This window comes from Mobula hypostoma, chromosome 1 (genome assembly GCF_963921235.1).
Source record: "Mobula hypostoma chromosome 1, sMobHyp1.1, whole genome shotgun sequence".
NCBI lineage: Eukaryota > Metazoa > Chordata > Chondrichthyes > Myliobatiformes > Myliobatidae > Mobula > Mobula hypostoma.
Genome location: NC_086097.1, coordinates 101,686,208 through 101,712,645, shown reverse-complemented (window position 1 = coordinate 101,712,645; position 26,438 = coordinate 101,686,208). Strand labels below are relative to the sequence as shown.

Below are 26,438 nucleotides of genomic sequence, written 5' to 3'. Positions count from 1 at the left end.
ATACAGTGTGTGTAGGAATCTGGATGATGGGGTGTTTATACTGTGTGTAGGAATCAGTGTGATGGGATGTTTATACTGTGTGTAGGAATCAGGGTGATGGGGTGTTTATACAGTGTGTAGGAATCATGGTGATGGGGTGTTTATACTGTGTGTAGGAATCAGGGTGATGGGCTGTTTATACAGTGTGTAGGAACCATGGTGATGGGGTGTTTATACCGTGCGTGTAGGAATCTGGGTGATGGGTGTTTGTACACCGTGTGTGGCAATCAGGGCAATGGGGTGTTTATACAGTGTGTGTGAGAATCGTGGTGATGGGGTGTTTATCCAGTGTGCAGGAATCATGGTGATTGGGTGTTACTGCAGTGTGTGTAGGAACCGGTGTGATGGGGTGTTTACACAGTGTGTCGGAATCAGGGTGATGGGGTGTTTATACAGTGTGTAGGAATCAGGGTGATGGGGTGTTTAAACAGTGTGTAGCAATCATGGTGATGGGGTGTTTATACAGTGTGTGTAGGAATGAGGGTGATGCAGTGTTTATACTGTGTGTAGGAATGAGGGTGATGTGTTTTTTATACAGTGTGTGTCGGAATCAGGGTGATGGGGTGTTTACACAGTGTGTAGGAATCAGGGTGATGTGGTATTTATACGGTGTGTGTAGGAATCTGGGTTATGGGCTGTTTATACATTGTGCAGGAACCAGGGTGATGGGGTTTTTATACAGTGTGTGTAGGAATCAGCGTGATGGGGTGTTTATACAATGTGTAGCAATCAGTTCGATGGGGTGTTTATATAGTGTGTGTAGGAAACAGGGTGATGGGGTGTTGATACGTTGTGTGTATGAACCAGGGTGATGGAGTGTTTGTACAGTGTGTAGGAATCAGGGTGAATGGGTGTTTATACAGTGTGTGTAGGAATGAGGGTGATGCAGTGTTTATACTGTGTGTAGGAATCAGGGTGATGTGTTTTTTATACAGTGTGTGTCGGAATCAGGGTGATGGGGTGTTTATACAGTGTGTAGGAATCATGGTGATGGGGTGTTTATACATTGTGTGTTGGAATCAGAGTGTTGGGTGTTTTTACAGTGTGTGTAGCAATCAGGGTGATGGGATGTTTATACAGTGTGTGTAGGAATCTGGGTGATGGGGTGTTTGTACAGTGTGTGTAGGAATCTGGGTGATGTGCTGTTTATACAGTGTTTGTTGGAATCAGAGTGATGGGGTGTTCATATGGTGTTTGTTGGAATCAGTGTGATGGGGTGTTTATATGATGCGTGTAGGAACCAGGGTGATTGGGTGTTTATACAGTGTGTGTCGGAATCAGGGTGATGGGGTGTTTATACAGTGTGTAGGTACCAGGGTGATGGGGTGTTTATACCATGTGTATAGGAATCTGGGTGATGGGTTGTTTGTACACTGTGTGTAGGAACCAGGATGATGGGGTGTTTATACAGTGTGTGTCGGAATCAGGGTGATGGGGTGTTAATGGAGTGTGTGTAGGCATCAGGCTGATGGGGCGTATATACAGTTTGGTAGGAACCAGGGTTATATGTTTATACAGTGTGTGTAGGAACCAGGGTGATGGGGTGTTTAAACAGTGTGTCGGAATTGTGGTGATGGGGTGTTTATACCGTGTGTAGCAATCAGGGTGATGGGGTATTTATACAATGTGCGTAGGACTGAGGGTGATGGGGTGTTTATACCATGTGTTGGAATTATGGTGATGGGATGTTTATATGGTGTTTGTTGAATCAGTGTGATGGGGTGTTTATACGGTGTGTGTAGGAACCAGGGTGATGGGGTGTTTATGCAGTGTGTGTCGGAATCAGGATGATGGGGTGTTTATAGAGTGTGTAGCAATCAGGGTGATGGGCTGTTTAGACAGTGCATTGGAATCAAGTTGATGGGTTGTTTATAGGGTGTGTGGGAATTGCGGTGATCGCGTGTGTATAGAGTGTGTAGGAATAAAGTTGATGGGGTCTTTATACAGTGGGTGTAGGAATCTAGGTGATGGTGTGTTTCTAAAGTGTGTGTAGGTATCAGGGTCTTGGGGTCTTGATTCAGTGTGTAGGAACCAGGGTGATAGGGTGTTTATTCAGTGTGTTGAGAAATCAGGGTGATGGTGTGTTTTCACAGTGTGCCTAAGAACCAGGGCAATGGGGTGTTCATACAGTGTGTGTGAGTATCGTGGTGATGGAGTGTTTATCCAGTGTGCAGGAATCAGGGTGATTGGGTGTTACTGCAGTGTCTGTAGGAATGAGGGTAATGCAGTGTTTATACTGTGTGTAGGAATCAGGGTGATGTGTTTTTTATACAGTGTGTGTCGGAATCATGGTGATGGGGTGTTTATACATTGTGTGTTGGAATCAGAGTGTTGGGGTGTTTATACAGTGTGTAGGAACCATGGTGATGGGGTGTTTATACCGTGCGTGTTGGAATCTGGGTGATGGGTGTTTGTACACCGTGTGTGGCAATCATGGCAATGGGCTGTTTATACAGTGTGTGTGAGAATCGTGGTGATGGGGTGTTTATCCAGTGTGCAGGAATCATGGTGATTGGGTGTTACTGCAGTGTGTGTAGGAACCGGTGTGATGGGGTGTTTACACAGTGTGTCGGAATCAGGGTGATGGGGTGTTTATACAGTGTGTAGGAATCATGGTGATGGGGTGTTTATACATTGTGTGTTGGAATCAGAGTGTTGGGGTGTTTTTACAGTGTGTGTAGCAATCAGGGTGATGGGGTGTTTATACAGTGTGTGTAGGAATCTGGGTGATGGGGTGTTTGTACAGTGTGTGTAGGAATCAGGGTGATGTGCTGTTTATACAGTGTGTGTCGGAATCAGAGTGATGGGGTGTTCATATGGTGTTTGTTGGAATCAGTGTGATGGGGTGTTTATACGGTGCGTGTAGGAACCAGTGTGATTGGGTGTTTATACAGTGTGTGTCTTAATCTGGGTGATGGGTTGTTTGTACACTGTGTGTAGGAACCAGGATGATGGGGTGTTTATACAGTGTGTGTCGGAATCAGGGTGATGGGGTGTTCATATGGTGTTTGTTGGAATCAGTGTGATGGGGTGTTTATACGGTGCGTGTAGGAACCAGGGTGATTGGGTGTTTATACGGTGCGTGTAGGAACCAGGGTGATTGGGTGTTTATACAGTGTGTGTCGGAATCAGGGTGATGGGGTGTTTATACAGTGTGTAGGTACCAGGGTGATGCGGTGTTTATACCGTGTGTATAGGAATCTGGGTGATGGGTTGTTTACACTGTGTGTAGGAACCAGGGTGATGGGGTGTTAATGGAGTGTGTGTAGGCATCAGGCTGATGGGGCGTATATACAGTTTGTGTAGGAACCAGGGTTATGGGGTGTTTATACAGTGTGTGTAGGAATCTGGGTGATGGGGTGTTTATACTGTGTGTAGGAATCAGGGTGATGTGCTGTTTATACAGTGTTTGTCGGAATCAGGGTGATGGGGTGTTCATATGGTGTTTGTTGGAATCAGTGTGATGGGGTGTTTATACGGTGCGTGTAGGAACCAGGGTGATTGGGTGTTTATACAGTGTGTGTCGGAATCAGGGTGATGGGGTGTTCATATGGTGTTTGTTGGAATCACTGTGATGTGGTGTTTATACAGTGTCTGTAGGAATCTGGGTGATGGGCTGTTTATACAGTGTGTGTAGGAATCTGGATGATGGGGTGTTTATACTGTGTGTAGGAATTTGGATGATGGGGTGTTTATACTGTGTGTAGGAATCAGGGTGATGGGGTGTTCATATAGTGTTTGTTGGAATCAGTGTGATGGGGTGTTTATACGGTGCGCGTAGGAACCAGGGTGATTGGGTGTTTATACAGTGTGTGTCGGAATCTGGGTGATGGGGTGTTTAAACAGTGTGTAGCAATCATGGTGATGGGGTGTTTATACAATGTGTGTAGGAATGAGGGTGATGGGGTGTTTATACAATGTGTAGCAATCTGGTCGATGGGATGTTTATACCGTGTGTGTAGGAATCTGGGTGATGGGGTGTTTATAGAATGTGTGGCAATCAGAAATACTTGTTAGTTGTATAAGAAGTGCAAGAAAATACTTAAGAAAGAAATCAGGAGGGCTAAAAGAAGACATGAGGTAGCCTTGGCAGTCAAAGTGAAGGATAATCCAAAGAGCTTTTACAGGTATATTAAGAGCAAAAGGATTGTAAGGGATAAAATTGGTCCTCTTCAAGATCAGAGTGGTCGGCTGTGTGCGGAACCAAAGGAAATGAAGGCGATCTTAAATAGGTTTTTTGCGTCTGTGTTTACTAAGGAAACTGGCATGGAGTCTATGGAATTAAGGGAAACAAGTAGTGAGATCATGGAAACTGTACAGATCGAAAAGGAGGAGGTCCTTGCTGTCTTGAGGAAAATTAAAGTGGATAAATCCCCGGGACCTGACAGGGTGTTCCCTCGGACCTTGAAGGAGACTAGTGTTGAAATTGCAGGGGCCCTGGCTGAAATATTTAAAATGTCGCTGTCTACAGGTGAGGTGCCGGAGGATTGGAGAGTGGCTCATGTTGTTCCGTTGTTTAAAAAAGGATCGAAAAGTAATCCGGGAAATCATACGCCAGTAAGTTTAATGTCGGTAGTAGGTAAGTTATTGGAGGGAGTCCTAAGAGACAGAATCTACAAGCATTTTAATAGACTGGGACTTATTAGGGAGAGTCAACATGGCTTTGTGCGTGGTAGGTCATGTTTGACCAATCTATTGGAGTTTTTCGAGGAGGTTACCAGGTAAGTGGATGAAGGGAAGGCAGTGGATATTGTCTACATGGACTTCAGTAAGGCCTTTGACAAAGTCCCGCATGGGAGGTTAGTTAGGAAAATTCAGTCGCTGGGTATACATGGAGAGGTGGTAAGTTGGATTAGACATTGGCTCGATGGAAGAAGCCAGAGAGTGGTGGTAGAGAATTGCTTCTCTGAGTGGAGGCCTGTGACTAGTGGTGTGCCACAGGGATCAGTGCTGGGCGCATTGTTATTTGTCATCTATATCAATGATCTGGATGATAATGTGGTAAATTGGATCAGCAAGTTTGCTGATGATACAAAGATTGGAGGTGTAGTAGACAGTGAGGAAGATTTTCAGAGCCTGCAGAGGGACTTGGACCAGCTGGAAAAATGGGCTGAAAAATGGCAGATGGAGTTTAATACTGACCAGTGTGAGGTATTGCACGTTGGAAGGACAAACCAACGTAGAACATACAGGGTTAATGGTAAGGCACTGAGGAGTGCAGTGGAACAGAGGGATCTGGGAATACAGATACAAAATTCCCTAAAAGTGGCGTCACAGGTAGATAGGGTCGTAAAGAGAGCTTTTGGTACATTGGCCTTTATTAATCGAAGTATTGAGTATAAGAGCTGGAATGTTATGATGAGGTTGTATAAGGCATTGGTGAGGCCGAATCTGGAGTATTGTGTTCAGTTTTGGTCACCAAATTACAGGAAGGATATAAATAAGGTTGAAAGAGTGCAGAGATGGTTTACAAGGATGTTGCCAGGACTTGAGAAACTCAGTTACAGAGAAAGGTTGAATAGGTTGGGACTTTATTCCCTGGAGCGTAGAAGAATGAGGGGAGATTTGATAGAGGTATATAAAATTATGATGGGTATAGATAGAGTGAATGCAAGCAGGCTTTTTCCACTGAGGCAAGGGGAGAAAAAAAACAGAGGACATGGGTTTAGGGTGAGGGGGGAGAAGTTTAAAGGGAACATTAGTGGGGGCTTCTTCACACAGAGAGTGGTGGGAGTATGGAATGAGCTGCCAGACGAGATGGTCAATGCGGGTTCTTTTTTAACATTTAAGAATAAATTGGACAGATACATGGATGGGAGGTGTATGGAGGGATATAGTCTGTGTGCAAGTCAGTAGGACTGGGCAGAAAATGGTTCGGCACAGCCAAGAAGGGCCAAAAGGCCTGTTTCTGTGCTGTAGTTTCTATGGTTTCTATGGAAGTGGTGTTAAGTAAATTGAAGGGATTAAAGGCAGATAAATCCCCAGGGCCAGATGGTCTGCATCCCAGAGTGCTTAAGGAAGTAGCCAAGAAATAGTTGATGCACTAGTGATAATTTTTCAAAACTCTTTCGATTCTGGACTAGTTCCTGAGGATTGGAGGGTGGCTAATGTAACCCCGCTTTTTAAAAAAGGAGGGAGAGAGAAATCAGGGAATTATAGACCGGTTAGCCTAACATCGGTGGTGGGGAAAATGCTAGAGTCAGTTATCAAAGATGTGATAACAGCACATTTGGAAAGCAGTGAAATCATCAGACAAAGTCAGCATGGACTTGTGAAAGGAAAATCATGTCTGACGAATCTCGTAGAATTTTTTGAGGATGTAACTAGTAGGGTGGATAGGGGAGAACCAGTGGATGTGGTATATTTGGATTTTCAAAAGGCTTTTGACAAGGTCCCACACAGGAGATTAGTGTGAAAACTTAAAGCACACGGTATTGGGGGTATGGTATTGATGTGGATAGAGAATTGGTTGGCAGACAGGAAGCAAAGAGTGGAATAAATGGGACCTTTTCAGAATGGCAGGCAGTGACTAGTGGGGTACCGCAAGGCTCAGTGCTGGAACCCCAGTTGTTTACAATATATATTAATGACTTGGATGAGGGAATTAAATGCAGCATCTCCAAGTTTGCGGATGACACGAAGCTGGGTGACAGTGTTTGCTGTGAGGAGGATGCTAAGGGTATGCAGGGTGACCTGGATAGGTTCGGTGAGTGGGCAAATTCATGGCGGATGCAATTTAATGTGGATAAATGTGAGGTTATCCAGTTTGGTGGCAAAAACAGGAAAACAGATTGTTATCTGAATGGTGGCCAATTAGGAAAAGGGGAGGTGCAACGAGACCTGGGTGTCATTATACATAAGTCATTGAAAGTGGGCATGCAGATACAGCAGGCGGTGAAAAAGGTGAATGATATGCTGGCATTCGTAGCAAGAGGATTCGAGTACAGGAGCAGGGAGTTACTACTGCAGTTGTACAAGGCCTTGGTGAGACCACACCTGGAGTATTGTGTGCAGTTTTGGTCCCTTAATCTGAGGAAAGACATTCTTGCCACAGAGGGAGTACAAAGAAGGTTAACCAGATTGATTCCTGGGATAGCAGGACTTTCATATGATGAAAGACTGGATCGACTAGGCTTATACTCGTTGGAATTTAGAAGATTGAGGGGGGATCTTAAATTGAAACGTATAAAATCCTAAAGGGATTGGACAGGCGAGATGCAGGAAGATTGTTTCTGATGTTGGGGAAGTCCAGAACGAGGGGTCACAGTTTGAAGATAAAGGGGAAGCCTTTTAGGACCGAGATTAGGAAAAACTTCTTCACACAGAGGGTGGTGAATCTGTGGAATTCTCTGCCAAAGGAAACAGTTGAGGCCAGTTCATTGGCTATATTTAAGAGGGAGTTGGATATGGCCCTTGTGGCTACAGGAATCGGGGGTATGGGGGGAAGGCTGGTACAGGGTTCTGAGTTGGATGATCAGCCATGATCATACTGAATGGCGGTGCAGGCTTGAAGGGCCAAATGGCCTACTTCTGCACCTATTTTCCATGTTGCTATGTTTGTATACAGTGTGTGTAGGAATCAGGGTGATGGGGTGTTTATACAGAGTGTGTAGGAGCCAGGGTGATGGGTTGTTTATACAGTGTGTGTGGGAATCTGGGTGATGGGGTGTTTATACAGTGTGTGTAGGAATCGGGGTATGGTGTGTTTATACAGTGTGTGTAGGAATCAAATGATGGGGTGTTTATACAGTGTATGTAAGAATCTTGTGATGTGTTTATACGGTGTGTGTAGGAACGGGGGATGGAGTGTTTATACAGTGTGTAGGAATCAGGGTGATGGGGTGTTTATACAGTGTGTGTAGGAATCAGGGTGATGGGGTGTTTATACAGTGTGTGTGGGAATCAAGGTGATGTGGTGTTTATACAGTGTGTGTAGGAATCAGGGTGATGGGATGTTTATACAGTGTGTGTGGGAATCAGGGTGATGTGGTGTTTATACAGTGTGTGTAGGAATCAGGGTGATGGGGTGTTTATAAAGTGCGTGTAGGAATCAGGGTGATGGGATGTTTATACAGTGTGTGTGGGAATCAGGGTGATGGGTTGTTTATACAGTGTGTGTGGGAATCAGGGTGATGTGTTTATACAGTGTGTGTAGGAATCAGGGTGATGGGATGTTTATGTCAGCTCATCTGCTGTTTCTGACGTTTTCAGGTGTTCTTCACTCACGTACGCCGAGGACCTACCTGCAACAAGTGTCATCATCACCTTCCACAACGAGGCCCGGTCGACACTCCTGCGCACGGTGAGGAGGTCAGTGCTTTGCGACAGTGGCACTTCGTGAACGTTGGGAACGGCCGTGTAAATGTCTGGGTTGAGGTCAGATTGCATTGAGTGGGGAAGGGCTGAGGAATGGGGAGACTGGACCCTGCGCATTCACTGAGAAAAGCTGAGATCGTGCCTGATTGGGCCCATCTGACCATGTGAACGAGTCTGGCCCCCTCCCCCACAGACAGCCCATCTTCTGGTATCTGACTTACTTTGTCTTTCACTGGGTTCCTGATTCCAAGCAGCCTGACTGACCAGTGGGAAATGAGATTCTGCAGATGCTGGAATTGAAAAGCAATGCACTCGAGGTGCTGGAGGAACTCAGCAGGTCAGGCAGCACCTGTGGAGAGGTATAAACACTTGACGTTTTCGGCCATGACCCTTTGTCCTGCAAGCTCTTGCTCTATCCTTTCCCTCCGTTCTGGCTAGCTTCCCTTTATCTTTCTGTCCTGATGAAGATTCTCGGCCTCACCCGCTGAGTTCCAGCAGCATTAAGTGTGTTGCTGGTTGACTGACTGGATTTTGGGGAAGACGCCTTCTCCACGAGGATAGGTTCTGTGGAGCAGGATGATTTCTTTTTGGGTTTTGGATGATGGGATGTGGGGTCCTGGTCTCTGCAGTTAATAATGTTTGGCGAAGGTAGTGGTGAGATATTGGCAGAGTCTGATGCTGCCGCCTTGAAGTGCTGGGGAACATTAATGGCTCAGGCAGCATCTATGGAGGTAAATGGACAGTCAGTGTTTCAGGTTGAGACCCTTCATCGAGACTGAATGACAGAGGGGAGATGGCCAGGAGCAGGACGGGCAGAGGAGATGGACAGAGGGGAGATGGACTGTAAAGCCCTCCCCACCATTGAGCACATCTACATAGAGTGTTGTCAGAGGAAAGCAGCATCCATCATCAGGGACTCCCCCACTACCACCCAGGTCGTACTCTCGCCTTGCTGCCATCAGGAAGAAGGTACAGGAGCCTCAGGACTCTGACCACCAGGATCAGGAACAGTTATTACTGCTCAACCATCAGGCTCCTCAGCCAGAGGGGATAACTTCTTTCAACTCCACTTGCCCCATCACTGAACTGTTCCCACAACCTATGGACTCACTTTCAAGGATTCTTCATCTCATGTTCTTGATATTTATTGTTTCTTTATTTTTAATTTGATTAATTATTTTCTTTCTTTTTGCATTTGCAGTTTGTAGTCTTTTGCATGCTGGTTGTCTGTCCTGTAAGGGGCGATCCATTATGTTCTTGTATTTAGTGTGAATGCCCGCAGGGTTGTGTATGGTGACATATCCGTACTTCGGTGATAAGTTTACTTTGAACTTGGATCAGGAGCAGAGTGTAAAGGAACAGAGAGGGAGTAGTTGCGGGAGGCTGGAGAATTCAAAGTTTATGCTATCAGTTTGTAGCCTACCCAGGTACAGCATGAGGTGTTGTTTCTCCAGTTTGTATCCAACCTCACCCTAACAGAGGAGGAGATGGATCTGCGTAGGAATAGAGAGAGGAACTGAAATGGCTGGTGGGAATATGGGAAGAGTCCCATAGCACAGAAAGAGGTCCTTGTCGATGAGTCCATGCCAACCATTCACACAAATCCTACGCTTATCCCAGGTTTTATTTTCCTCACCTGCTCATAGCTCTCCTCAGGTTCCACCACTCACAACACAGAGCAGACAGTTAACCCACCAGGCCGGACGTAGGAGGAAACAGAGGCACGCGAGGAAACCCACAATGTCATAGGGAGAGTGTGCAAGCTCTGTACGGACAGTGAACTGTCAAGATCATGCCGGACCAGCTCGAGTTGTGAGGCAGCAGCGTCTCGGAGCTGCTTGGTGTCTAGACCAACTGGTATCTTTCAGGAGATATCACTAATGCGGAGAAACAAAATACTTGGTGACTCTCTCAGCAGCTTCAATATGTTGCAGGGAGCGGCCACTGTCCATATACAATGTTCCAGTGGTGACTGGCCATACACGGTGTTCCAGTGGCCACTGTCCACATACGGTGTTCCAATGGCCACTGTCCACACACGGTGTTCCAGTGGCCACTGTCCACATACGGTGTTCCAGTGGCCACTGTCCACATACGGTGTTCCAGTGGCCACTGTCCACATACGGTGTTCCAATGGCCACTGTCCACACACGGTGTTCCAGTGGCCACTGTCCACATACGGTGTTCCAATGGCCACTGTCCACATACGGTGTTCCAGTGGCCACTGTCCACATACGGTGTTCCAATGGCCACTGTCCACATACGGTGTTCCAGTGGTGACTGTATACAGTTTTCCCGCTGCCACTGTCTATCTACAGTGTTTCAGTGGCCACTGTCAGCTGACGGTGGTCCGGTGGCCACTGGCATAGACAACCCAGTGCCCACTGTCCATGCACAGTGTTCCAGTGGCCACTGTCCACATACGGTGTTCCAGTGGTGACTGTCCGTATTCCGTTTCTCAGCTGACACTGTACATCTACAGTGTTCCAGTGGCCACTGCCAGTCAACGTCATTCCAGAGGCCACTGTCAGCTGATGGCGGTTCAGCGGCCACTGGCCTAGATGACAATCCAGTGACCACTGACCGTAAACGGTGTCCCAGTGACCACTGACCGTATACGGTGGCCCAGTGGCCACAGTCTGTCTGCTGTGTTCCAGTGATGACTGCCCATAATACGGTGTTCCAGTGGCCGCCATCCATATACAGTGTTCCAGTGGTGACTGCCCAGGCACGGTGTTTCAGTGCTGGCTGTCCATGCACTGTATTCCAGTGGTGACTGCCCGCACACAGTGTTCCAGCGGCGACCAGTGTTCCAGTGCCCACTGGCTTAGCCAGCAGCCCAGTGTCCACTAGCTTAGCCAGCGGCCCAGTGTCCACCGTCCATATATGGTGTTCCAGTGGCCATTGACCATATACGGTGTTCCAGTGGTGACTGCCCATATACGGTGTTCCAGTGGTGGCTGCCCATATACAGTGGTGACTGTCCATATACGATGTTTCCAGTGGTGGCTGCCCATATACGGTGTTCCAGTGGTGACTGCCCATATATTCAGTGGTGACTGTCCATATACGGTGTTCCAGTGGTGACTGCAGCTCAAAATGATCTTCACTTATTGAGACCCAGTTTGAGATATCCAAAAGTGTTTTTACTTTCTGCTTCTCTCACACGTTCTTCCATTCATTCACTTCTCTGTGAGGTGAGGGGTAGATATGAGGGACTGCAGGTGCCGGACAAACTATCTGTGGGAGGAACTCTGTTGGTCAAACAGCATTTGTGGGTCAGAAAGTAATTGTTGCACTTTGGACCAAACCCCTGCATTAAGACCCAAAATGAACAGTTCCTATCCCCCATAGCTACTGCTCAGCTCACTGAGTTACTCCAGTAGATTGTCTCTCAAGGAAGGGCTAGGATTTGATGGTCCATGCCAGTGCCTGAAATTGCCCATCCCTCCACCTGCATCGAGCCCACGACTCTGCCTTGATCCAGAGCTCTCTGTCCAGAGCTGGGGTTATGAATGTCACGAACACACTTGATACATCATCACATCTGGCCATTAACTACTCACAGATACTGGTGTTGAGGATGAGCAAGATAATGTTGAACAGCTGTTTGCAATCTGTTTATAAATCCCGTAGTGTTCATGGGTTGACAGATTTGGGCCCTGGTGGAAGTGCTGGGTGATAAGACGTCATGATTTGTGTCAGAGCTGATATGAAGAGCAAGTTCTGGACCGTGTGCTAGAAATTCCTCTGTTCATCTTCAGTTGACTGCAAGAAAACAGTCTAGCCAGGGGCACAGCAATCACACCCTGTTTTGGGGTGCCCAAGAACCCTTTGGGCAATTTGTCGCCGCGCATTGCAGTGGGATTTCTTTCTTCCTGGGTGCTGTCAGCATTCAACTGATGTCGTTCCTCCAAACGATATCACAGCTGGTGGAATGCAAAAATTCATCAGAGAGACTTTCCAGCATGTTGATTTATTAAAAACAGTTCTCATCTACTCTGAGGGCAGCCAGAGACCTCCAAAAGAATACAGGAGAGAAATTGTATTTAAAAATGCCTTTGGATATCTCAGACAGGGTCAGGACTAATGAAGATAGTTTCTGCTGGTTGTCAACACTGAAATGTATGGAAAGTGGCAGTTAATTCCAACACCTCAGTGCTAATGCGATAGAGACCAGATATTTCACATCAACAGTCTGTTTAAAGGACCAGCATTCAGACGGTGTGCCCTCTGACCTCCAAAGATATCAAATACAACCTCGTAAATGTGCATTCACTGCTTCACTCACAGATTGAAGAGTCACAGTGCCTCTCAGTTTCCTGGCCGCTCATCATGTCAGACTGTAGCTGACTGGTGCTGCGTTTCGTGATGTCCTTCTCACTGGTATATTTGAATTGCTTTTTCAGTGATTAAAACATCACATCGTTGCAATCCTACAATATTCCACGATTCACACTGGGGCCACACCATGACTCCATATGATATAGGAGCAGAATTAGGCCATTCAGCCCATCGAGTCTGCTCTGCCATTCCATCATGGCTGATCCCGGATCCCACTCAATCTCATACACCTGCCTTTTCACCATTGGTCAGGACATCAGGAAACTATTAATTTCTGCCTCAAATATACCCACTGACTTGGCCTCCACCGCAGTCTGTGGCAGAGCATTCTATAAATTCATTACTCTCTGGATAAAAAAATTTCTCTTTACCTCTTCTAAAAGGTCGCCACTCAACTTTGAGGCTATGCCCTCTAGTTCTGGATACACCCACCATAGGAAACATCCTCTCCACATCCACCCTATCTAGTCCTTTCAACATTCGGTAGGTTTCAATGAGATCTCCCTGCATTCTTCTAAATTCCAGTGAGTACAGGCCCAAAGCTGCCAAACACTCCTCAGATGTTAACCCCTTCATTCCAAGAATCATCCTCATGAACCTCCCCTGGACTGTCTCCAATGACAACACATCCTTTCTGAGCTATGGGGCCTAAAACTATTATCAATACTTCAAGTGTGGCCTGATTAGTGTCTTATGAAGACTCAGCATTATCTCCTCGCTTTTATATTCTGTTCCGCTTGAAATAAATGCCAATATCGCATTTGCCTTCTTTACCACAGACTCAACCTGTAAATTATGGCTGATCCCGGATCCCACTCAACTCTGTGTGTTTTCCACAAGGACTCCTAAGTCCCTCTGGACCTCTGATGTTTGAACTTACTCCCCATTTAGATAATAGTCTGCACTATTGTTCCTTTTACCAAAATGCATTATCATACATTTCCCAACACTGTATTCCATCTGCCACTTTTTTGTCCATTCTTCCAATTTGTCTAAGTCCTGCTGCAATCGCATTGCTTTCTCAGCACTACCTACCCCTCTTCCTATCTTCGTATCATCCGCAAACTTTGCCACAAAGTCATCAATTCCATCATCCAAATGACTGATAAACAATGTGAAAAGTAGCGGTCCCAATACTGACCCTTGAGGAACACCACTAGTCACTGGCAGCCAACCAGAAAAGGCCCCCTTTGTTCCCAATCGCTGCCTCCTGCCTGTCAGCCATTTCTCTATTCATTGCCAGTATCTTTCCTGTGACATCATAGGATTTTATCACGTTAAGCAACCTCATGTGTGGAACCTTCTGAACTGCCTTTTAAAAATCCAAGTAAATGACATCCACTGCCTCTCCTTTATCCACCCTGCTTGTTACTTCTTTGAAGAACTCTTAACAGATTAGTCAGGCAAGATTTCACTTTACAGAAACCATGCTGACTTTGACTTATTTTATCATTAGTCTCCAAGTACCCTGAAACCTCATCCTTAATAATGGACTCCAACACTTCCCCAACCACCAAGGTTAAGCTAACTGGCCTATAATTTTCATTCTTTTGCCTTCTTCCCTTCTTGAAGAGTGGAGTGACATTTGCAATTTTCCAGTCCTCCCAGACCATGCCAGAAACAAGTAATTCTTGAAAGGTCATGACCAATGCATCCATTATCTCGTCAGCAACCTCTCTCAGGACTCTGGGATGTAGCCCATCTGGTCCAGGTGACTTATCCACGTTAAGACCTTTGAGTTTGCTATTTATTACAAAAGAAAAAGTGTAAGACAATGATACTCGCAGATCTGTTCATCTGTCTTCACTGTGGAAGACACTAGCAGTGTGCCAAAGTACTCAAGTTCATCTGCCATTTCTTTGTCCCCCATTACTACCCCACCAGCATCATTTTCCAGTGGTCCAATATCAATTCTCGCCTCCCTTTTACTTTTTATATAAATGAAAAAACTTTCAGTAACCTGATTAATATTATTGGCTAGATTGCCCTCATATTTCATCTTTTCCCTTCTTATAACTTTTTTAGTTGCCCTTTTTTTGATTTTAAAAGCTTCCTAATCACCCAACTTCCCACTCACTGTTGCTACTTTGTATGCTGTTCCTTGGCTTTTACGCAGTCGTTAACTTCCCTTGTCAGCCACGATTGCCTACCCCTGCCATTTGAGAACAACTTTTTCTGTAGGACATATCTATCCTGTGCCTTGTGAACTATTCTCAGAAACCTCAGCCACCTCTTCTCTGCCAGTATCCTCCTCCAGTCCTTCTGGGTAAGCTCCTCTCTCAGGCCTCTCTAATTCCTTTTATTCCACTGTGATACTAATACATGTGACTTACACTTTTCCCTCTCAGATTGCAGTGTAAATTCCATCAAGATCCCTAATAAGATCTGGGTTATTAACCTGGGCCAACGACACAGACACCACACACCATTCACACTGTGTATCATTGTGGGCTGCCAACATAGTCACTACAAATCACTCACACTGTGTGTAATCCTGGGCCAATGACACAGTAACCACAAACCATTCACACTGTGTGTAATTGTGGACTACCCACATAATCACCACACACCATTTAAACTGTGTGTAATCCTGGGCCAACGACTTAGTCACCACAAACCATTCACACTGTCTATAATCCTGGGCAAATGACACAGACACCACAGACCATTCACACTGTGTGTTACCCTGGGCCAACGACACAGACACCACACAACACTCAAATTGTTTATAGTCCAGAGCCAATGACACAATCACCACACACCATTCACACTGCGTATAGTCCTGGGTTAATGACACAGACAGCACAAACCATTCACACTGTGTATAATCCTGGGCCAACGACACAGACACCAGACACCATTCACACTGTGTGTTACCCGGGGCTAGCAACACAGACATCACACAGCATTCACATTGTTTATAATCCTGAGCCAAAGACACAGTCACCACACACCATTCACACTGTGTATAATCCTGGGCTACCCACACAGACACCACAAACCATACACACTGTGTGTTACCCTGGGCCAATGACACAGACACCACAAACCATTCACACTGAGTATAATCCTGGGTCGACGACAGTGTCACCACAAACCATTCACACTGTGTGTTCTCCTCGGAAAATGACACAGACAGCACACACCATTCACACTGTTTCTAATCCTGGGCCATCGATACAGACACAACACAACATTCACACTGTGTATAGTCCTGGGTTAACGACACAGACACCATAGACCATTCACACTGTGTATAATCCTGGGCCAACAATTTAGTCACCACACACCATTCACACTGTGTATAATCCTGGACTACCCACAGAGTCACCACACATCAGTCACGCTGTGTGTAACCCAGGGCCAACGACACAGACACGACAAACCATTCACACTGTTTGTTACCTTGGGCCACTGACACAGACACCACAAACTATTCACACTGTGTGTTATCCTGGACCAACGTCACAGACACCACACAACATTCACACTGTGTATAGTCCTGGCAAAGCACATTGTCACCACAAACCATTCACACTGTGTGTAACCCTGAGACAACGACACAGAGACCGCAAACCATTCGCACTGTGAATAATCCTGGGCCAACGACACAGACACCACACACCAGTCACACTGTGTATAATCGTGGGCTACCCACATAGTCACCACAAACCATTCACACTGTGTATAATCCTGCGCTACCCACACAGACACCACACACTATTCACACTGTGTGTAATCCTGGGCCAACGACACAGAAACCACATAACATTCACGTGGTGTATAGTCCTGGGTTAACCCCACAAACACGACAAACCATTCACACTGTATATAATCCTGGGACAACGACACAGACACCACAAACCATTCACACTGTGTGTAATCTTCGGGTCCCACATAATCACCACACACCATTCACATGTGTGTAATCCTGGGCCAACAGCACAGACACCACACATCATTCACACTGTGTGTAATCCTGGGCAAACGACACTGAAACCACACACCATTCACACTGTTTCTAATCCTGGGACATCGATACAGACACCACACACCATTCACACTGTGTGTAATCCTGGGCCAAGGACACAGACACCACACACCAGTCACACTGTGTATAATCGTGGGCTACCCACATAGTCACCACAAACCATTCACACTGTGTTTATCCTGAGCTAGCCACATAGACACCACAAACCATTCGCACTGTGTATAATCCTGCGCTACCCACACAGACACCACACACCATTGACACTGTGTATTACACTGGGCCAACAACACAGACACCACACACCATTCACACTGTGTATAATCCTGGGCCAACAACAGAGTCACCACACACCATTCACGCTCTGTGTCATCCTGGGCCAACGACACAGACACCACACACCATTCACATTGCGTATAGTCCTGGGTTAATGACACAGACAGCACAAACCATTCACACTGTGTATAATCCTGGGCCAACGACACAGACACCAGACACCATTCACACTGTGTGTTACCTGGGGCTAGCAACACAGACATCACACAGCATTCACATTGTTTATAATCCTGAGCCAAAGACACAGTCACCACACGCCATTCACACTGTGTATAATCGTGGGCTACCCACACAGACACCACAAACCATTCACACTGTGTGTTAACCTGGGCCAACGACACAGACACCACAAACCATTCACACTGTGTGTTACCTTGGGCCAACAACACAGAGACCACACAACATTCACACTGTGTATAATCCTGGGCCAACGACACAGACACCAGACACCATTCACACTGTGTGTAACACTGGTCCAACGACACAGACACCAGAAATCATTCACACTGTGTATGATCCTGTGCTACCCATATAGCCACCACACACCCTTCCAGTGTGTGTATCCTGGGCCAACAACACTGACACCACAAACCATTCACACTGTGTGTTACCCTAGGCCAATAATACTGACACCACACAACATTCACATTGTTTATAATCCTGAGCAACGACACATCACCACACACCATTCACACTGTGTGTAATCCTGGGCCAACAGCACAGACACCACACACCATTCACACTGTTTCTAATAGTGGGCCATCGATACAGACAACACACACCATTCACACTGTGTGTAGTCCTGGGTTAACGACACAGACACCACAAACCATTCACACTGAGTATAATCCTGGGTCAACGACAGTGTCACCACAAACAATTCACACTGTGTGTTCTCCTCGGAAAACGACACAGACAGCACACACCATTCACACTGTTTCTAATCCTGGGCCATCGATACAGACTCAACACACCATTGACACTGTGTATAGTCCTGGGTTAACGACACAGACACCACACACCATTCACACTGTGTATAGTCCTGGGTTCATGACACAGACACCACACACCATTCACACTATGTCTAAACCTCAGCCAACGACACAGACACCGCAATCCATTCACACTATGTAAAATCCTGGGGTACCTACATAGTCACCACACACCATTCACACAGTGTGTAATCCTGGGCCACGACAGAGTAACCACACACCATTCATACTGTGTATATAATCATGGGGTACCTACATAGTCACCACACACCATTCACACAGTGTGTAATCCTGGGCCAACGACAGAGTAACCACAAACCATTCATACTGTGTATAATCCTGGGCTACCCACACAAACACCACAAACCATTCACACTGTGTATAATCCTGGGCCAACGACACAGACACCACACAACATTCACACTGTGTATAGTGCTGGGTTAACGACACAGACACCACACACCATTCACACTGTGTATAGTTCTGGGTTAATGACACAGATACCACAAACCATTCAGCCTGTGTGTAATCCTGGACAAACGACCCTGACATAACACACCATTCACAATGTGTAATCCTGTACCAACAACATAGTCACCACACACCATTCACACATGTGTAATCCTGGGCCAACGACAGAGTAACCACAAACCATTGACACTGTGTATAATCCTGGGCCAACGACACAGACTCCACAAAACATTCACACTGTGTATAATCCTGGGCCAACGACACTGACACCACACACCCTTCACACTGTTTCTAATCCTGGGCCATCGATACAGACACCACACACCATTCACAGTGTGTGTAATCCTGGGCCAACGACACAGACACCACAAACCATTCACACTTTGTATAATTGTGGGCTACCCACACAAACACCACACACCATTCACATTGTGTGTAATCCTGGGCCAACAACACAGACACCACACAACATTCACATTGTTTATAATCTTGAGCCAACGACACAGATACCACATACCATTCACAATGTGTATAATCCTGAGCCAATGACACAGACACCACACACCATTCACACTGTGTATAGTCCTGGGTTAACGACACAGACACCATAGACCATTCACACTGTGTATAATCCTGGGCCAACGACTTAGTCACCACACACCATTCACACTGAGTATAATCCTGGACTACCCACAGAGTCACCACACATCAGTCACGCTGTGTGTAACCCAGGGCCAATGACACAGACACGACAAACCATTCACGCTGTTTGTTACCTTGGGCCACTGACACAGACACCACAAACTATTCACACTGTGTGTTATCCTGGACCAACGTCACAGACACCACACAACATTCACACTGTGTATAGTCCTGGCAAAGCACATTGTCACCACAAACCATTCACACTGTGTGTAACCCTGAGACAACGACACAGAGACCGCAAACCATTCGCACTGTGAATAATCCTGGGCCAACGACACAGACACCACACACCAATCACACTGTGTATAATCGTGGGCTACCCACATAGTCACCACAAACCATTCACACTGTGTATAATCCTGCGCTACCCACACAGACACCACACACTATTCACACTGTGTGTAATCCTGGGCCAACGACACAGAAACCACATAACATTCACGTGGTGTATAGTCCTGGGTTAACCCCACAAACACGACAAACCATTCACACTGTATATAATCCTGGGACAACGACACAGACACCACAAACCATTCACACTGTGTGCAATCTTCGGGTCCCACATAATCACCACACACCATTCACATGTGTGTAATCCTGGGCCAACAGCACAGACACCACACATCATTCACACTGTGTGTAATCCTGGGCAAACGACACTGAAACCACACACCATTCACACTGTTTCTAATCCTGGGACATCGATACAGACACCACACACCATTAACACTGTGTGTAATCCTGGGCCAAGGACACAGACACCACACACCAGTCACACTGTGTATAATCGTGGGCTACCCACATAGTCACCACAAACCATTCACACTGTGTTTATCCTGAGCTAGCCACATAGACACCACAAACCATTCGCACTGTGTATAATCCTGCGCTACCCACACAGACACCACACACCATTGACACTGTGTATTACACTGGGCCAACAACACAGACACCACACACCATTCACACTGTGTATAATCCTGGGCCAACGACACAGACACCACACACCATTCACACTGCGTATACTCCTGGGTTAATGACACAGACAGCACAAACCATTCACACTGTGTATAATCCTGGGCCAACGACGCAGACACCAGACACCATTCACACTGTGTGTTACCCAGGGCTAGCAACACAGACATCACACAGCATTCACATTGTTTATAATCCTGAGCCAAAGACACAGTCACCACACACCATTCACACTTTGTGTAATCCTGGGCCAACAACACAGACACCACACACCATTCACACTATGTATAATCCTGTGACAACGACACAAACACCAAAAGCCTTTCACACTGTGTGTAATCCTGGGCCAACGACATAGTCAGCAGAAACCATTCGGACTGTGTATAATCCTGGACTACTCACACAGTCACCACACATCAGTCACCCTGTGAGTAACCCAGGGCCAACGACATAGACACTACAAACCATTCACGCTGTTAGTTACCTCGGGCCAACGACACAGACACCACAAACCATTCACATTGTTTATAATCCTGAGCCAACGACACAATCACCACACACCATTCACACTGTGTGTAAACAACAGGAATTCTGTAGGTGCTGGAAATTCAAGCAACACATATCAAAGTTGCTGGTGAACGCAGCAGGTCAGGCAGCATCTCTAGGAAGAGATACGGTCGACGTTTCAGGCTGAGACCCTTTGTCAGGACTAACTGAAGGAAGAGTTAGTAAGAGATATGAAAGTGGGAGGGGGAGGGGGAGATCCAAAATGATAGGAGAAGACAGGAGGGGGAGGGATGGAGCCAAGAGCTGGACAGGTGATTGGGAAAGGGGATATGAGAGGATCATGGGACGGCAGGCCCAGGGGGAAAGATAACGGGGGGGCGGGGGGGAACTTAGAGGATGGGCAAGGGGTATAGTCAGAGGGACAGAGGGAGAAAAAGGAGAGAGAGAGAGAGAGAGAAAGAATGTGTGTATATAAATAAATAACGGATGGGGTACGAGGGGGAGGTGGGGCATTAGTGGAAGTTAGAGAAGTTAATGTTAATGCCATCAGGTTGGAGGATACCCAGACAGAATATAAGGTGTTTTTCCTCCAACCTGAGTGTGGCTTCATCTTTACAGTAGAGGAGGCCGTGGATAGACATGTCAGAATGGGAATGGGATGTGAAATTAAAATGTGTGGCCACTGGGAGATCTGCTTTCTCTGGCGGACAGAGCGTAGGTGTTCAGTAAGGCACTCTCCTAGTCTGCGTCGGGTCTTGCCAATATATAGAAGGCCACATCGGGAGCACCGGACGCAGTATATCACCCCAGCCGACTCACAGGTGAAGTGTCGCCTCACCTGGAAGGACTGTCTGGGGCCCTGAATGCTGGTAAGGGAGGAAGTGTAAGGGCATATGTAGCACTTGTTCCGCTTACAAGGACAGGAGGGAGATCAGTGGGGAGGGATGGGGGGGACGAATGGACAAGGGAGTCTTACTATTAAACCCGCCGTTAAGGGGGGTGCTGTTGTAGTCTGGCGTACTGACCTCTACCTTGCCGAGGCAGAGCGACAACTCGCGGATACCTCCTCTTATTTACCCCTCGATCGCGACCCCACTAAGGAGCACCAGCCCACTGTCTCCCACACCATCACCGACTTTATCCGCTCAGGGGATCTCCCATCTACTGCTACCAACCTTATAGTTCCCACACCCTGCACTTCCCGTTTTTACCTCCTACCCAAGATCCAGAAACGTGCCTGTCCTGGTAGACCTATTGTCTCAGCTTACTCCTGCCCCACCGATCTCGTTTCTGCATACCTCGACACGGTTTTATCCCCCCTTGTACAATCCCTTCCTACCTATGTTCGTGACACTTCTCACGCTCTTAAACTTTTCGATGATTTTAAGTTCCCTAGCCCCCACTGCTTTATTTTCACCATGGATGTCCAGTCTCTATATACTTCCATCCCCCATCAGGAAGGTCTCAAAGCTCTCCGCTTCTTTTGGGATTCCAGACCTAATCAGATTCCCTCTACCACTACTCTGCTCCGTCTAGCGGAATTAGTCCTCACTCTTAATAATTTCTTCTTTGGCTCCTCCCACTTCCTCCAAACTGAAGGTGTAGCTATGGGCACCCGTATGGGTCCTAGCTATGCCTGCCTTTTTGTTAGCTTTGTGGAACAATCTATGTTCCATACCTATTCTGGTATCTGTCCCCCACTTTTCCTTCGCTACATCGACGACTGCATTGGCGCTGCTTCCTGCACGCATGCTGAGCTCGTTGACTTTATTAACTTTGCCTCCAACTTTCACCCTGCCCTCAAGTTTACCTGGTCCATTTCTGACACCTCCCTCCCCTTTCTAGATCTTTCTGTCTCCATTTCTGGAGACAGCTTATCCACTGATGTCTACTATAAGCCTACTGACTCTCACAGCTATCTGAACTATTCCTCTTCTCACCCTGTCTCTTGCAAAAATGCCATCCCCTTCTCGCAATTCCTCCGTCTCCGCCGCATCTGCTCTCAGGATGAGGCTTTTCATTCCAGGACAAAGGAGATGTCCTCCTTTTTTAAAGAAAGGGGCTTCCCTTCCTCCACCATTAACTCTGCTCTCAAATGCATCTCCCCCATTTCACGCACATCTGCTCTCACTCCATCCTCCCGCCACCCCACTAGGAATAGGATTCCCCTGGTCCTCACCTACCATCCCACCAGCCTCCGGGTCCGTAACTTCCGCCACCTCCAACGGGATCCCACCACTAAGCACATCTTTCCCTCCCCACCTCTCTCTGCTTTCTGCAGGGATCGCTCCCTACGTGACTCCCTTGTCCATTCGTCCCCCCCATCCCTCCCCACTGATCTCCCTCCTGGCACTTATACTTGTAAGCGGAACAAGTGCTACACATGCCCTTACACTTCCTCCCTCACCACCATTCAGGGCCCCAGGCAATACTTCCACGTGAGGCGACACTTCACCTGTGAGTCGGCTGGGGTGATATACTGTGTCTGGTGCTCCCGATGTGGCCTTCTATATATTGGCGAGACCCGACGCAGACTGGGAGACCGCTTTGCTGAACACCTACGCTCTGTCCGCCAGAGAAAACAGGATCTCCCAGTGGCCACACATTTTAATTCCACATCCCATTCCCATTCTGACATGTCTATCCATGGCCTCCTCTACTGTAAAGATGAAGCCACACTCAGATTGGAGGAACAACACCTTATATTCCGTCTGGGTAGCCTCCAACCTGATGGCATGAACACTGACTTCTCTAACTTCCGCTAATGCCCCACCTCCCCCTCGTACCCCATCCGTTATTTATTTTTACACACACATTCTTTTTCTCTCTCTCTCTCCTTTTTCTCCCTCTGTCCCTCTGACTATACGCCTTGCCCATCCTCTGGGTCCCCCCCGCCTTTTCCTTCTCCCTGGGCCTCCTGTCCCACGATCCTCTCATATCCCTTTTGCCAATCACCTGTTCAGCTCTTGGCCCCATTCCTTCCCTCTCCTGTCTTCTCCTATCATCCATCCCCCTCCCCCTCCCACTTTCAAATCTCTTACTAACTCTTCCTTCAGTTCGTCCCCTCTCCCCACTACTTAGTTTAAACACACCCGTGTAGCAGTGGCAAACCTGCCTGCCAGAACGCCAGTCTGAGTAGCCAGGGCATCAAAGGTTATGGTGAAAAGGTGGGGGAGTGGGACTAAATGGGAGAATGGATCAGCTCATGATAAAATGACAGAGCAGACTCGATGGGCCGAATGGCCGACTTCTGCTCCTTTGTCTTATGGTCTTAAGGTCTCATGGGATGAACAGGAAATATAAGAATGGAGTTAGAGGGAATGAAAGAATAAGAAAAGTTAAGAAAGACAACAGAATTAAAGGGGCAGAAAGATCAGGAGGGGATCGGAGAGTCTGGCCGAGTGCAATAGGAATCAATGTGAAAGGTGAGGGGAGTAAAAGTATTACTTTAAAAGGATTAAAAGTATTATATATGAATGTACAGAGTATAAGAAATAAAGTGGATGAGCTTGAGGCTCAGTTGGAAATTAGCAAGTATGATGTTGTGGGAATAACAGAGACATGGCTGCAAGAGGACCAGGGCTGGGAAATGAATATTCAGGGTTATGCATCCTCTCGAAAGGACAGACAGGTGGGCAGAGGGGGTGGCCTGGTTCTGTTGGTGAGGAATGAAATTCAGTCACTTGCGAGGGGGGGACATAGAATCAGGAGATGTAGAGTCAGTATGGATAGAACTGAGAAACTGTAAGGGCAAAAAGACCCTGATGGGAGTTATCTACAGGCCCCCAAACAGTAGCCTGGATATAGGGTGCAAGTTAAATCAAGAGTTAAAATTGGCATGTCGCAAAGTTAATACTACGGTTGTTATGGAGGATTTCAATGTGTAGGTAGACTGGGAAAATCAGGTTGGTACTGGACCCCAAGAAAGGGAGTTTGTGGAATGCCTTAGAGATGGATTCTTAGAGCAGCTTGTATTGGAGCCTACCAGGGAGAAGGCAATTCTGGATTTAGTGTTGTGTAATGAGCCAGATTTGATAAGAGAGCTTGAGGTAAAGGAGCCATTAGGAGGTAGTGACCATAATATGATAAGTTTTAATCTACAATTTGAGAGGGAGAAGGGAAGATCGGAAGTGTCAGTATTACAGGTGAACAAAGGGGACTATGGACTCATGAGGAGGAAGGCCAAAGTTGACTGGAAAGATACCCCAGCAGGGATGACAGTGGAACAACAATGGCAGGTATTTCTGGGAATAATACAGAAGGTGCAGGATCAGTTCATTCCAAAGAGGAAGAAAGATTCTAAGGGGAGTAAGGGGCGACTGTGGATGACAAGGGAAGTCAAGAACAGTATAAAAATAAAAGAGATGAAGTATAACGTAGCAAGGATGAGTGGGAAGCCAGAGGATTGGGAGACTTTTAAGGAGCCTCAGAAGATAACTAAAAAGGCAATACGGGGGGAAAAGATGAGATATGAAGGTAAGCTAGCCAAGAATATAAAGGAGGATAGTAAAAGCTTCTTTAGGTATGTGAAGAGGATAAAATTCGTTAAGACCAAAGTTGGGCCCTTGAAGACAGAAACGGGTGAAATTATTATGGGGAACAAGGAAATGGCAGATGAGCTGAACAGGTACTTTGGATCTGTCTTCACTGGGGAAGACACAGACAATCTCCCAGATGTAATAGTGGCCAGAGGACCTAGGGTAACAGAGGAACTGAAGGAAATTCACATCAGGCAGAAAATGGTGTTGAGTAAACTGATGGGACTGAAGGTCTGCATCCCAGGGTACTTAAGGAGGTGGCTCTAGAAATTGTTGACGCATTGGTAATAATTTTCCAATGTTCCATAGATTTAGGATCAGTTCCTGCGGATTGGAGCTAATGTTATCCCACTTTTTAAGAAAGGAGGGAGAGAGAAGACAGGCAATTATAGACCAGTTAGTCTGACATCAGTGGTGGGGAAGTGCTGGAATCAATTATAAAAGATGAAATAGCGGCATATTTGGATAGTAGTGGCAGGATAGGTCCGAGTCAGCATGGATTTACGAAGGGGAAGTCATGCTTGACTAATCTTCTGGAATTTTTTGAGAATGTGACTATGAAAATGGACATGGGAAAGGCAGTGGATGTAGTGTACCTGGACTTTCAGAAAGCCTTTGATAAGGTCCCACAAAGGAGGTTAGTGTGCAAAATTAGAGCAAATGGTATTGGGGGTAGGGTACTGACATGGATAGAAAATTTGTTGGCAGACAGGAAACAAAGAGTAGGGATTAATGGGTCCTTTTCAGAATGGCAGGCAGTGACTAGTGGGTTACCGCAAGGCTCGGTGCTGGGACCGCAGCTATTTACAATGTACATTAATGATTTAGATGAAGATATTAAAAGTAACATTAGCAAATTTGCAGATGACACAAAGTTGGGTGGCAGTGTGAAATGTGAGGAGGATGTTATGAGAACGCAGGGTGACTTGGACAGATTGGGTGAGTGGGCAGATGCATGGCAGATGCAGTTTAATGTGGATAAATGTGAGGTTATCCACTTTGGTGGCAAGAACGGGAAGGCAGATGACTATCTGAATGGTGTCAAAGTTAGGAAAAGGGGAAGTACAAAGAGATCTAGGTGTCCTTGTTCATCAGTCTCTGAAAGTAAGCATGCAGGTACAGCAGGCAGTGAAGAAAGCTAATGGTATGCTGGCCTTCATAACAAGGGGAATTGAGTATAGGAGCAAAGAGGTGCTTCTGCAGTTGCACAGGGCCCTGGTGAGACCA

The 26,438-nt window shown here is 46.6% G+C and overlaps 1 protein-coding gene across 7 annotated transcripts in view; it reads left to right on the top strand.

The window, feature by feature from the left end:
• Positions 1–26,438, top strand: part of LOC134349510 (polypeptide N-acetylgalactosaminyltransferase 16-like) — a 262,565-nt gene that overhangs the window by 163,168 nt on the left and 72,959 nt on the right. For all 7 annotated transcript variants that reach the window (XM_063053987.1, XM_063053962.1, XM_063053996.1 and 4 more), the window contains one exon: positions 8,251–8,349. In XM_063053987.1, coding sequence (XP_062910057.1) covers positions 8,251–8,349 — 99 coding nt within the window. The remainder of the gene's footprint in view (positions 1–8,250; positions 8,350–26,438) is intronic.